At 41.4% G+C, this 13476-nt stretch overlaps 1 protein-coding gene across 4 annotated transcripts in view; it reads right to left on the reverse strand.

The window, feature by feature from the left end:
- Positions 1-1155: 1155 nt before the first annotated feature.
- The window catches only part of DCLK1 (doublecortin like kinase 1), a 348175-nt gene continuing 335854 nt past the window's right edge, over positions 1156-13476 (reverse strand). For 2 of the 4 annotated variants that reach the window (XM_032593819.1, XM_030309040.1), the window contains exon 17: positions 1156-6845. In XM_032593819.1, the coding sequence (XP_032449710.1) occupies positions 6681-6845 (165 nt within the window). In that variant the 3' untranslated portion in view covers positions 1156-6680. The remainder of the gene's footprint in view (positions 6846-13476) is intronic. The other 2 variants (XM_032593840.1, XM_032593833.1) reach the window with 1 other exon arrangement.

A 13476-nucleotide genomic window follows, 5' to 3' on the forward strand; every position in this document is an offset into this window, starting at 1 on the left:
ATTTGGCTGGTCCAGCTGGCTGGGCGGGGTTCCTCATCTTCCCTCAGTACTCCTCCTGGAGCTGGGGGAATGAGCCACCTTCTAAGATACAGCAAAGCCTTTCTTCCGTTGAAGGAGGTGTTACAAGAACTGTCCCAGGATGCTTCTTTCCCCGTTTCTGGTTACCCATTTACCTTCATTTGCATAACTTCCTTATCTGTACAGAAGCCCCGCCTTCCCAACTACCAATCCTTCCGGAGGAGTCGTGGGAGACCTTTCTTTCCCAATTTCCTCCTGTGGCAGTTTTATCATCTTCAACGCCAGAGTGGCTGGTGTTTGAGGTTTCTGCATCAGGGCCCATTTTTCTGATAGCAGGTTTTTTTGAGGGGGTTCCAGCCTCATAAAACAAAGTAATGGTCCTTAGGAAGCAATCACTTTAGCTATTGTTTTACAGCAGTTGCACAAAAAGCCCAGAAAGGACCCAGTGATTTCACTGCAGAGGAGCAAAAGGGAAAACAGTAGCCACCTTAGCAGCCTGTAGATGGCAGGGAAGGTGACTGCTAATTTTACAAGTGCTTGGAGATCATTCTGGCACCTTCACAGGACACCAGAGAACCTGCAGTCACTTTTGCTGGCCGACTTCTCAATCTCCTAGCATTGAAAAACTAACATGGGAAAGAACTTTATTCCATTGTACAGTTTTGCAATTTTCGCTAAGGTCAATATTGCACACGGAATGCCTAATGGGAAACTGCTATAAAAATGGCAGCTAATTACAGGTTAGCGGATAAAACAACACTCTTCTCTGGAGAGCTTGTGCACGTAGGTTGAAGGATAAAATCGGGCTGAACGGTATTTGATTTCTTTGTGTTTATCCAAGTCACTGGCCCAGGCAGGAAGGTAATATATGAAAAGGGACATTTTTGAAATAGTTGTTTTTGAATTATGCCCATGAAATATACACTCTGCTGTGGGGGACATGTGGGAAAGCTACACTCTGACCGCATGACTAATTTTTAAAGCCTTGCATAGAGAGAATTCCCCCCAAGAACACAGCTGGGTTATTCCTTCGTGGACTGAATGTGTCAATTATGAATTGAACTAAAACGAAATTTTACTCCATTATGACAAAGGGAACTGAGGAGTGGACGCTGCAGCTAGGGCATTACATAGTAGTTCATACACCAAGTACTATTATTTTATTAACTTTAAGAACATGTTTTACATAAAAACAGGCAACATCAAAAAAGCTCAGTTGATAAATAAACATAATATATCACAGATGATTTCATTCCACATTAACCTACATTTATTAGCTTAAACTGAGAGATTAGGGAAAAAATTTGATCTCATTCCAGCTTTAATCACGGATACAAATCGTTTGAAAGTTATTTCATTAAGATTCTGAAAATCAAAGATTAACCTATGCCATCTGATCCATGCAGCAATTGATAAATTCAGTATTTTCAAAGGAAACATTGAATTTTTTTCTTGCACCAAATTGAAACCTTCCAGAAACTTGTTTAAACACATCAAGTACCTAGCCCACCTTTTTAGTATGCATGAGCAAAATACTATTTAATTTCACACTCAACTAATCCTTTAATAATTTTCTTTCAGCCAGAATGAAAAAGGCTATTATTAATTTCCTAATAAAATTAAAAAAAATAGTTATCGAGGATATGACTCTAACCTTGGACCAGTTTCAATTTCTTTTTATTTTTTTCTGAGCAGACATCAAAGATTAATGTCAATGGCAAGTGAGAAATTGTCCCTAGAGAACTATTCAAGGTCTTTTTCTTACCACATTCGATTGGACTGGAATGAATTGACATTATAGCATCTTTATCATCACTTTTAAAATCCTACTTTCTCTTAATACCGACAGTGAAGGCTTTTAGAACTATTATTTACTTTAAATTAATAAAGTATATCACAGACAAAAATATACAATTTTACATTAAAGCAACATTAAGGGTCTCCATTCAGCTGACCAAAAGAGAATGTTGAGGAAATTTACAGGTATGGTTTAATTATAGAGACCGCTTTTCCTTTAGGGAAAAAGAAGGAAACTAGGTTTCTCTCTTGTCTCCAAGGGCAAGATATTGCAAACCTCATGATCAAAACACCTGCCAGTTAGAAGCTCGGTCACTGAAAAATGATCACCGCAGCTCCAGCGTTGAAGTCTATCAACAACAAAACCAAAGGGAGAGAACCTGCCCCCCAACTTTAACCCGAGGTATTCTAAGCCTCTACACTGAATTTCCTGTTTCCCACCAGTTTACGACCCTTAATGTTACTGGATGGATGGTTGCATATTTGAGATGATTAAAAAATAAAAGACTGGCTTAAAAGCACCTCCTCCTCAAGTATGTAATTACATACAAATTAAAGATTCCTTCTGACAGTCCTAGGAACCCCATTTGTTACTGTGTTATGTATAAGCACCATTGAGCCAATTTTAAAGCACATTTGCAGTAATCAAATGTTTAGTGTCTTCAAGTTTTGTTGATTTATTTGCCTTTAAACAACAAAAAAAGTGTAAAGTGTGTTAATTTATGCTCTTACCGTATCTGAACTGACAAAATGTTAATTTTGGAAGTGCTTTTAATCACCGTTTTCCCCCAACAGACAAGAATGGCTTCGTGATGATTAAATAAAGAAATCCATATCTCCAACAGAAGCATATATCTGACCCTCTATCACTCCATGCAAAGTAAGGGTCGGTCTGAGAGTATTTTCCCTAAACTCCTAATGGAAATGGCAGACAACACGCAGGAAAGGCTAACCTTTGAACAGACCAACTTCAAGTTTTTTAAAGGTCTTTGGACCAAAAAAAAAAAAAATCATGTAGCAGTTTAAAAAATTAATTTACAAATTATAGAAAAGATGTTATCTACAGTATATGCCAGGTGACTCATTAATTTTTGTTTAAACCCACATCCAAATGAATCATTACATTAAAACTACCATCTTGGGTCTTGGTGCTTTCCAAAATTCTGAACTTACAGTGAAGAAGGGGACACAACCCAATTTTTTGTTGTCATTGCCCCTTTCTGGGGGAGAATTAGGCAGAAAAGAGAAGGAAGCGAAACCTTCACTCTTTGGTGCAGGCCCTATACAGCAAACTTCAGCCTGGGGCACCTTTTTATGGTCAAATTAAAAACCTTTGAAAACAGAAGTTTATCATGGAAACGCTGACAGATCCTTACCCTGAGAAGGGCTAGCAGCAACACAGTAATATTAGGAAAGCTGTTCCTCAAGCACAATGGCACTTCAGCGTGGGGTACAGAGTTGTCTAATGGGTGCCATTGGTCAGCAAACGACCGTGATTTAATGTGCCTGAGCCTCGGTCGCACAGTAGCTCTGTGACCCTCTACGCTAAACCAATTTTTCTTTTCTTTTCTTTTCTTTTTTTTTCCAACTGAAATATGCCTCAAAGGGTAAAGGATTGCAATTTTAGCCTTCATTCGTGGATATATTGCCTTCTTTCAACAATATCTGACAGGCCTGTTAACCACCACCCATGGGGGTGCTGGGCATTGCGAGAAGGTCTCACTGAATACAAAACACCAAGTGTTTTCAGCAGTTTATTTGTATTTTTTTTCTCTGCTTATTTGAATATGCACCACGTGTAAGTTAGGTGAGGGCTACGGTAAAAACATTTTCAATGACTGAAATCTTACTTTTCCTGCTAATGACTGGAGCAAATCACGTATTCATTGATTATGATGAAGAAAATGATTTCTGCTACATTGTTGAGAAAAAATGTGTTCATCAATATGAACAGTTCTCATCTAACAGAGATGATTTACATGATGCAAGCCATGAAGTTCTTTAATTAGTCTACTACCAAACTGAAAAGGTGAATCTAAAAATTCCCTTGAAGATACCATATGGTTGGTCATGTATCGATAAAGGAAAGACAGTCCGCATCACCAGGCCACCACCATAAGAGCTATATTAAATACTTAGGAAAAAAATATGGAAACACTGTGGCAATGATTAAATTGATAATTACAGAGATACACTGCCATAATGGTACATATATATTCTATGATAAAGTAAAATAAAAAATAAGATCAATTTGGTTATAGAAATTCCTTAAAGAACACCACCACTTAATTATTTCAAACTTGAACTATCCCAAGAATGTTGTGAAAAAAATTAGAAAGCACTGGCTAAAAGCAAAGCAGTCTGGATACACCAATGTAATCAGCATGCCTTGTGCTTGTCTGTTAACCCTCTGAGTACATCTCTGACATTCAGAATCTCAATAGCTTAATGCCGAAGATTGCATTCCATCTGATTACTCAATATTTCTACTTGACAGGTCACATTCCACTGTTTATTCAGCATAAATCACTCAAATTCTACAGCGATGCGCTGGGATCCCCATGTTCAATGGGCCCTGCATTCCTCCAAGCTGCCGCTCTGCAGTGTGCCGGGAAACACTCCACAGCTTTGCAGGGTCCACGGTCCCCCTAGACTTGGATGGAAACAGGCCTGAGCCTTGCACTGTATGCTCTGTACATGGAGGTTGTAGCAATATACGTAACTCCCATGGGAAAAACAGTAATTCAGAGAAAGAAACGAAAGTGACGGTCTATCGCAGGTAGGTCTCTGCCCATAGGATTCTTCATATTCACACATTTAAAGTTGAGGCCAACCTATACAGCTCCTCTTTAGGCTCAGGATAGTGCTTTGCTTTATAGGTCTAGAGAAAGCAGTAATTTCTGACCGGTTCAAGGTATTTTACTAATATGGTATCTACCTACACACCAACACCCTTCCTGGTATTCGGTCCTCCCTCCCCCATCCCAAACCTAACCGACTTGTGCTACTTTGCGACGAGTACGCTACCATTCCAGAACTCTCTCAAACGGGGGTGGGGATTCTCAATAAATAATCTACTGTTTACATGTCAGGACAACGCAGACCAAAGAGATAAACCAAAATGTGGAAGAGCAAAAAATTGGGGACGCTCCGTTGCAAAAGTTATGACATGTTGTGGTTTTAAAATATATATTAATACAGACCATACTTTATGAGTTGAAGAGTGAAAAGCAGCAATTGAAGACCAATGTCTATTTGAAAATAAAGAACTGACTCTACAAGTTCCAAGACTTTCAGATACTGAAGTATATGCAAAACAGAGACAATAAGTTGCCAATTTCATGAGCCATCACTCACTGGTTGTCTCCTGGATCACACTGCTGAGCAAACCTTAGCAGGACATTTGAGCTGGATCCCTGTCTCCAAGACACCGTGGCTAGCCTCTTCTCTAAGCACTGCAGTGACACACTGGAAGCCGCAGGTCCCCATTCTGAAATGGGACACATTCCAGAAGAAACTCATGGGGGATACAGGGCTGGGTTTTGAGAAAGGTTTGGTAACGGGAGTGAAAACACAGGTCTCAGACAGGACTTGGCCCAAAGGGAGAAAAACATGTCTCTGTGGACAGCTAAAGACAGTGGGATTAAAATGTCATCTTGGGGAACAGCAGTTTTATTCTCAGGGGTACCTTGTAGGTCCTCATCCTGTTCTTCCTGGGAGGCTGTACTTAGGTAACCTAAAGGTGCACATGGAATTCTCCTACCAATGGGTTGATTTCTTAAAGCCCATTTTTAGAACATTCTGGATTGTGCTTTCTCCTTGGCCACCTTGCAAAGCACCTGCCTCTAGTATCCCTGTGCCCCCGGACTCCTGTGTATGGATTTCATACTCTACACGGATTTCACAATGAAGACTGCGGTGTGTGAAAAGCAGGTAAGAAAAAGAACAGGATCTTGTTTCCTCTTTCTGTCTGAAACCCCAGCCCTATAGAGCACCTGGCAATTTATTGCTCTTTCCCACCAGTTGTTTTTATTCCTATAGATGTCTCATCCTGAGCGGGCAGACCCTCATTCACCAAGCACAAGACGAGATATGGTGACTTCCGAGGGTCTGTGCTGGAACTAGCAGCAGCTGATGTGGAAGCAGCATTTCTGGGGCATCATCAGGCCGTCTTCACATGGAGAGAATTTGGGGGAAGGGGGCGCCATCTAGTTCCTGGGGTCAGGCTGTTTTGTCTCAGACCCAACTGCCTCCGCTTGGGATGCAGGGCTCACGGCAGCTGACAGTCATCCCTCGAGTGAAAAAGTCCCTTTCATCATGGGATTGTGAAAGAGAGGTCTTCTGTCTAAGTTATAAGCCTGCTATATTCTAAACCCACAAAAAACGACAAGCAAGATATCGTTCGAGATGTCCTTCTCGTCTGGACATCTCAGCATCTAATAACATCCCTTGATCTGCAGCAAAATCAAGAAACACGTGTGTACACATCCAGAGGCCTGAAAATTTCCCCAGGGGTTCTCCGTCAAATCCTATGCACTCAGAGGGTTAACATGTGCTATATTACATACTGCAGATCCTAGTTTGACTGATGAACACATTCATTGCTTCTATGTTTAAAAAAGTTGCAGATTAGCCTTAACCCTTTGAGGACCCTGTTAGCAGCAAGGTGCCATCTTCGCAAACGACGTGTGGTCATCTCATTGAGCCAAGAGAAATCGCTACAACGATACCAGAAAACACGCTTTCTGTTCTGCCATTCAAGCATTGAGTGCTAGATAGATCAGATGAAACCGTTTTACATAAATTTGGAAAAAAATCTCAGAGTCTCAAAGGGTTAAGCTAGGACTTCGAGTCAAAGGGTCTTCTTAAAAGGGCGAGTTTGGGGAGCGAACAGTCTCGGATGAGCTTGGGGAGTAGTCTTCCGATTCCGAGTTGAGTTCGGGTGGAGCTGGCTGGGCCTTGTACCGGCTCTTCACATCCTGGTTGCGTCTTCGTCGGAAAACCTGCCTCTCCTTATCAAGAGCGGTGGTCTAGCAGGGGCATAAAATGAGAAAGAGGACAATTAGGCTGAAGGAAGTGGCTAAAGAAACACTTTCTGGAACTTGGTGAGGTCAGAAAAAGACGCTGGCCAGCTTAACTGTTCCACTGTGGCTCGCTTTGGCTGCCAAGAGCCACCACAGCCGGGGAGCTCTCTGCTCCCCGCAAATGCAGCTCCTTAGAGCGCCTGGTCATGACATGGGGAGGCACAGGCAGGATGGATGATGTCGTGGGTTCAACCTCTTCCCAGCCCTACCCAGCCTTCCCCTAGCTCCACATCTATTCCCCTTGGTGGCTCCCAGGCGGGCTAGAGCGCCCCTGGGAAGGGGAGCCCCAGGCCCGTGTGTCTGACAAGGGAGGACGCCAGGCGTGCCTCATTCATCAACATTCAGCTCAGGGCGGCTGTATAATAAAGATGAAAGGTGATGAAGTTGTCAGACATGGAAACAGAGCCACGAGCTCATCCTGTTATTTTAGCACCTCCTCATTCTAAATTATCTTATTATCTGTTGATGAGGGAGTGTGGCTGAATCTCTGGGAAGGACTGGTTTCATTTTAATGAAACCGATGCCTGAAATGGAGAACTGCTTTGAGTGCAATTAAACCAAACGGAAACCCTCCCATGGATTTAACTTTACAAAGTTCATTTTCATTGCAGTATGTGGTAATTTATGAAACAGAGATTCGATTTTGTAGGTATTCCAATTCCGGGTCTCTATGCCTCGTTTTCCTGATGAAACCTCAGATGATCTCCAGGATGTGCTACCCAGCCGCAGCTCTGGAAGTTATTATGACATCAGAATTGGGAACGCATGACTTCATTACAGATTTAAAGGGTGTGGGGAGGAACGGGGTCATTACAGAGAAACCTTACACAGAGAGCAGAAGAGTAGGTACAAAGCCTGAAGAAAAATATAGACGACATATAAAAGTTGAAGGCGTCCTGGTTTGAAAGTCTCTCTTTAAAAGGATGTAGCCTGGAGGTTATTCTGCTTTTAAGAGATTACTTTTCCTCTGTAGGGATATGTACCACCATTTTTTCCTCTTGAAAATTTACTGTTAGCTTCTTCAAAGAACAGAGATAAATTTATAGCCAGCCTGGTTCTGAGAACAAAGTGAAAACTAAGCCCCTCATACAATTGCGGTGCAGCATTAGAGCAATCTTAGATCTAAAATAGGGCAATCAAAGTTCCAAAATGAAGTAATAAAGAGCAAAAGAGTGCCAGTGTGTAGGAACCAGTACAGTAAATGGCTTTGTTAGGCTGAACTGCTCTGCTTTAAAAACTACCCACATACTGAAGAGCAGTGTTACAAATCAATGAGGAAGATAAACCTGAATAATTCACTTCTCCTTTCACTAGATCGTTAACACAATGATTCAATAACTGGTTTGTTGAAACATCCACCTTTGATTCCTTTACTTGCAGAGTTTTTAAGGATATATATATATATATAGGTTTTGGTCTTCTACCCACCGATTTTATGATATTTTCAGCATCATAAACCCAAATTCCTAACTTTATTTAAAACATGGTAAAGTTACGACACATGGTATTTTGCTTTCAAAGCAAACTGAAAATGTTCTGTTTGTGTAGATTTGAATGTTTGTAAAAAAAATAGACGTCTATTTAGTCTGACTTACATAAAAACCATTCTGTAGTTAATCCAAGAGGAATATAAACTCTCCTCTTGGTCATAAAAAATATTTCTATTCCTACCTTCTTGAGAAAGAAAAAGTCATTGGCATTGGACTACATACTGACTGGTGGACTGAGACTCTGGTGTGGAGATGAAAAGCACATTGGGATTGTAGTCAGGAATTTTGAGTCCTGCTCTGCCCATCACTGGCTGTGTAAACGATTTACTCAGTTCTTAGTTAAGTAAGGAACAGTAATAATCCCTTCCCGCTCGCCCAGAATTGCCCTAGGTAAGATGTGCAAATGCTTTTTAAATGGCTGAGATGCTCTGAAATGAAGGCTTTCCCCCAGACCCCTCTTATAATTTTCAAATTAAGTAACTGCAGGTCAGAGAAAAACATTCAAAACCAAGCTCCCATCAGAACTCATCTCAGGGCACTCTCCCTTCCTTCTTCCTTTCATCGTCACCTTCTCCATATGTATTTCATCTCCTCATAATCTACTCAATTACTCCAAATCATGCTCTCAGCTGCAGTCACTGAAATGCGCCATTTCTCCATAAATCCTGCAAGTCAGTCTATGCAGAGGCTGGTGGCACTCAATGTTGAGCCTGTGCTTGGATGATCCCATTCCCTTTATTCTCACTTGCGTTTCTCCAGATCCTTTCAAGGGCAGCCATATTCCCTCCCTTACTCGTCGTTCTGCCTGGAGAACCCTTGCCCTGGCCCCTTTAAAACCGGTCAGGTCTCGCCACTCCTGCCACTTTCTCTAGTTAGCAGCCTTCTAAATGTTTGCCCTGGTAGATGAACCCTGGTGCTCAAACGCTCCCATGCTTTTAGTTGCGCCACTAACCAGGAACTTCAGAGCAGTTCTTTCTAGAAATCTATCATGTCATGATCACATGTCACGGAATAAAGGTGGGATGGTTGTTTCTGTTGGATTCATAGACTCTTAGAATGGAAAGAGAATTCATAAAGCGGTCTTTGTCCAATGCTTTGCCTTTATAAGCAGGGAAACTGAAGCCCAGGCATGTGGAGAGACTTGCCTGAATCGCATCACTAACTAGGAACAGCACTCAGTTCTCCTAGTGCAGAAGGAGGAGAAAGAAAACTCTTCCCATTTACTCTGAAGTCTGTTGAAACAGAATGAAATGGAGCCACCACGTGCCAGTAGCTCACTCTTTCTTTGTTCCCAACCAGAATGAGCTGGGGAGAAAACACTGACCACAAGTAGCATCAAAGGGCTAAAAACCAGGGCTTTCCCATGCTGATTGGTCTGACAAGCCCTCTGTTTCAGGGACAGCGAGCATGTACAATCCCACTCCGGGCCTGTAAAGCCCTAGGGAGGCTTGTATCTGATGACACAAAGGCAGTTTCCTACCCACCCACGTCCTTGTAATATTCTCAAGGCCTACACAACTAATGACTGGGGTTCCCAAACAACTTGCTCTCAAAGATGCTCCAGATGGGGGTGACTGTCTTTAGGCCTTGCTTCCCTGGGTTCCTGCTCACTCTGCTTCCAGCTCCATGACTGTGGTTCATTTTACTAACATCCTCCTTGTCTGTGTTCCATGAAGCCTAAGTTTTGCTATTGCTGTGCACCCTGCCTATATCACAATTGCCTCTAACTCACTGTCTTCCCTGCCACACTGTAGACTCTTTGGAAGGCAAGATCAAGTCTTGGGCATCCTCTCTGTGTTCTCCACAGTTCACAGCACACAATAGATACTCTGCAAATATTGCAGCTTTTGAAATATGGGAAAGTACAACAGAGGTCACATTATTTCCCCTGTTAAGCACCCAGCCCCCGTCCATCCTGCACATAGCTGACAGGTCAATTATCCCCAGGTCCGATTTATTTATAATTCCTCATAAAGCCCAACTTCTCGTCCTAACATTCACGATGTGTTTACAGGACACACTTCCAGGGTCTCATTCGTGTAATTACTCAGTTACCTGCAGACTTACTGTTCTCCATTAGCGGACACTTGATTTTCTTGCACAGCTTCCATTTACTCTGTTTACGGTTAACCATACCTCAGTTTCCCTTTCGATGTGCCCTGCTCCTGTGCTGTGTGGTTCCAGTGAAGATGACCATAGTCCCATCTTTGAAAGTGGGGCAAGGATGGGCTTGTGACCCAGGAGCAACCATGAGCCTAGTGCACTGCCCAACATCCACAACTGGCTCGGCAGGGCTACCCAAGCCAGTTAATAGGACGCAAGGAGGTTTTCACTGGAATTTCACATTTATAATGAATCCCAATTGTGGAAGGATGGTGGGCTTGGAGCTGCTTCCTACCTCCTGGTACCATGTGAAGCTCCAGTCTAAAGGCAACATAGGGAGGCAGAGTGGAGGGATGGAAAGAAACCATGACATGGCTGAGTGCTGAATCCATCCATCACTGAAGCCAGACCCAACCTTGGAACCTTTCAGATTAGATGAAATAATAAATTTCTTTTTTTGTTTAAGCCAGTTTGGTTTGGGTATTAGTCACCTGCAATCAAAGAAGTCCTAACTGATGTGTCTCTGAGTACGCTTCAATCATTCTTGCCCTACATCTTGGCTCAAGTGCTCACCTATCTGACATTACTTCTCCTCCTTCCTGTCCACTCAAATTTATCCATGTTCCGAGATTTGATCAAACTCAAATCTCGATGGTAGAATCTGAAACTTCTTTGCATTTTCCAGAATGCCTAGAGACTGTGGCACATATATTAGAAACATATTAAATATTTCTCAATTAATAGGGGATTAAACTATTTTAGATGATTATGTGCCTTCTGAATAACAACCAAAAAAAATGGAACTCTATAATACAAAAGCAACTCTATAATACAAAAGAGTAAGAACTTAAAAGCATCACAAGTTAATATTTAAGGATACGGCATGATCAAATGGTTATGTCACATAAAGTTAATATTCTCTTACACTCATATCATTATCTACTCAACAACCACTTATTGCAAAATTCTCATCATGGTAAACTGATGGTAAAACATGGTGAACTGTCATCTATCATAGCTTTAGAATTTTAATTGTGGCTATAAAATGAACTTGCCTCTAAAGTATATGTAGTCTGGGGCACCTATGTGGCTCAGTCAGTTAAGTGTCCCACTCTTGATTTCAGCCCAGGTCATGATCTCATGGTTCATGAGATCAGTTCATGAAATCAAGCCCGGCATCAGGCTCAGCAAAGAGCCTGCTTGGGAATGTCCCTCTCCCTCTCTCTCTCTGCCCCTCCCCTGCTCGCCCGCTGTCTCTCAAAATAAATAAATAAATAAATAAACTTAAAAATATATAGTATGACAGTTCAAATTTTACACTCGAATTCTGTAGACTCCATTTGTAGTACAAAACAGATGAATTCACCAAGATAACAGAACAATGTGCTATTCCATAATTTTAAAAAGTTATTGCTACACAATATATATTCAATCCAACTGCCAGTTTATTTCTCCCCCCAAAAAGCATTCAAAACACCACTTTTCCCCTTAAGTGCTGCATCACAAATTTAAATTCTGGTCCCTTTCAATGATTTCTGGCAGGCTGCTTTCCTCTTTATCAATTACCAAAATTCCCAGTATCAAGCAAATAGGGTCTCTCCTTAATGCCTGTCTTTGTAAGGGAAGTTTGTCCTCATGTAGAGCCTGGACGTTCCATTAAAACTTAAGACTTCCTAACAGATTTATTATTCTATTAGTTATTTTGCTCAGTTTGTAGGTTTGTTAGAACCGACATGAACGGCCTTGCAGTAGAATTCCCAAGTGTCTCCTCAGTAAGTTATCACTTTGTTAAGAACTCATAAGAGAATCTGAAGCCTGCATTATCACATTTTGGTGCTAATTACCACAGGTTAGAGGTGAGCAAGAAATCTCTTGAGATTCTGGAGTTGACCGGTAGTAACCAAATATGAAGCTCTAATCTAGTTACTTAAAATATGTACCAAATAACAACTGCTATCCTGTGTACTGAGTTACAGCTAAATAATAGCGTACTGAGGGATCCTGGCAAACAGTACACATAGATGACCATATAAAATGATAAGGAGAAACTAATATAAACCTGTCCTACACAGAAGAAACACTACCTCAGACTGTAAGTTCTTGATTATCACAGTGTCCTTGGGAGCTGCTGGATCAAGTGTGAAAACTAAGGAATGGTAAAACAATGCCAGCGACCTCAACAATTCAGGTGGCTATACACACAGTAGTTGGAAATCTTGGAGAAATTAACATCCATCAGATTTTGGTGTCCGGTGCAATACCAAGCATGCATGAATAAAAGACAGCGCTTGCCTATTACTGAAGAAATATATTTCAACAATAGACAGAGCTAATGAACTTGGTCACTGGCCTCTTCTGCTACAATGAAACAATACTATCCCCCTCATAGCACTCAGATATTTTAAATCTTTATTTTTGACGTTACTTTTGGGAATCAGCATAAATATAGAGGCCATATCCATCTAGCATATCTATGAAACGTTGAAGGGAAAATAGAGCATGGAGGAGGAAAGTCAGGAATGGATCAAGAATATGAACCAGAACATTAGCTTTGTTTTTGCCAGTCTGCATCACCCGCGTCTCTGTAATGTTTGTCTTGTCGGGTAGCTTTAGCTTAATCCGCTTGGAAGCAGCAATTGGGGTAAGTCAGGAGAGCTAGCTTTTTGTCCTAGCTCGGCTAATTATGTGTCCTTGGACATGTTTCTTAACCACATTGAGGCCCATAGATGGAAGGGGAGATACAGTGCATGATCCCTAGGGAAACTTTCACCTATGAAATACTATGAATATGCTTAATATCACCATCAATCTACTCTAATGGCTTATGTTTTTCTCTTAGCAAACAATGGGCTTTGCAGTCTATGGATCAAAAATAATTCTGTTCTGCAACACGGGCAGGACTTGCAAGAGATGAACCTCATTTAAGTTGTGAGGCAATGTTTTGTGTCATGGCATAATTATTGGATTTAAGTAACAGCATTTTT

This window comes from Lynx canadensis, chromosome A1 (assembly GCF_007474595.2).
Source record: "Lynx canadensis isolate LIC74 chromosome A1, mLynCan4.pri.v2, whole genome shotgun sequence".
In the NCBI taxonomy this organism is placed as follows: domain Eukaryota; kingdom Metazoa; phylum Chordata; class Mammalia; order Carnivora; family Felidae; genus Lynx; species Lynx canadensis.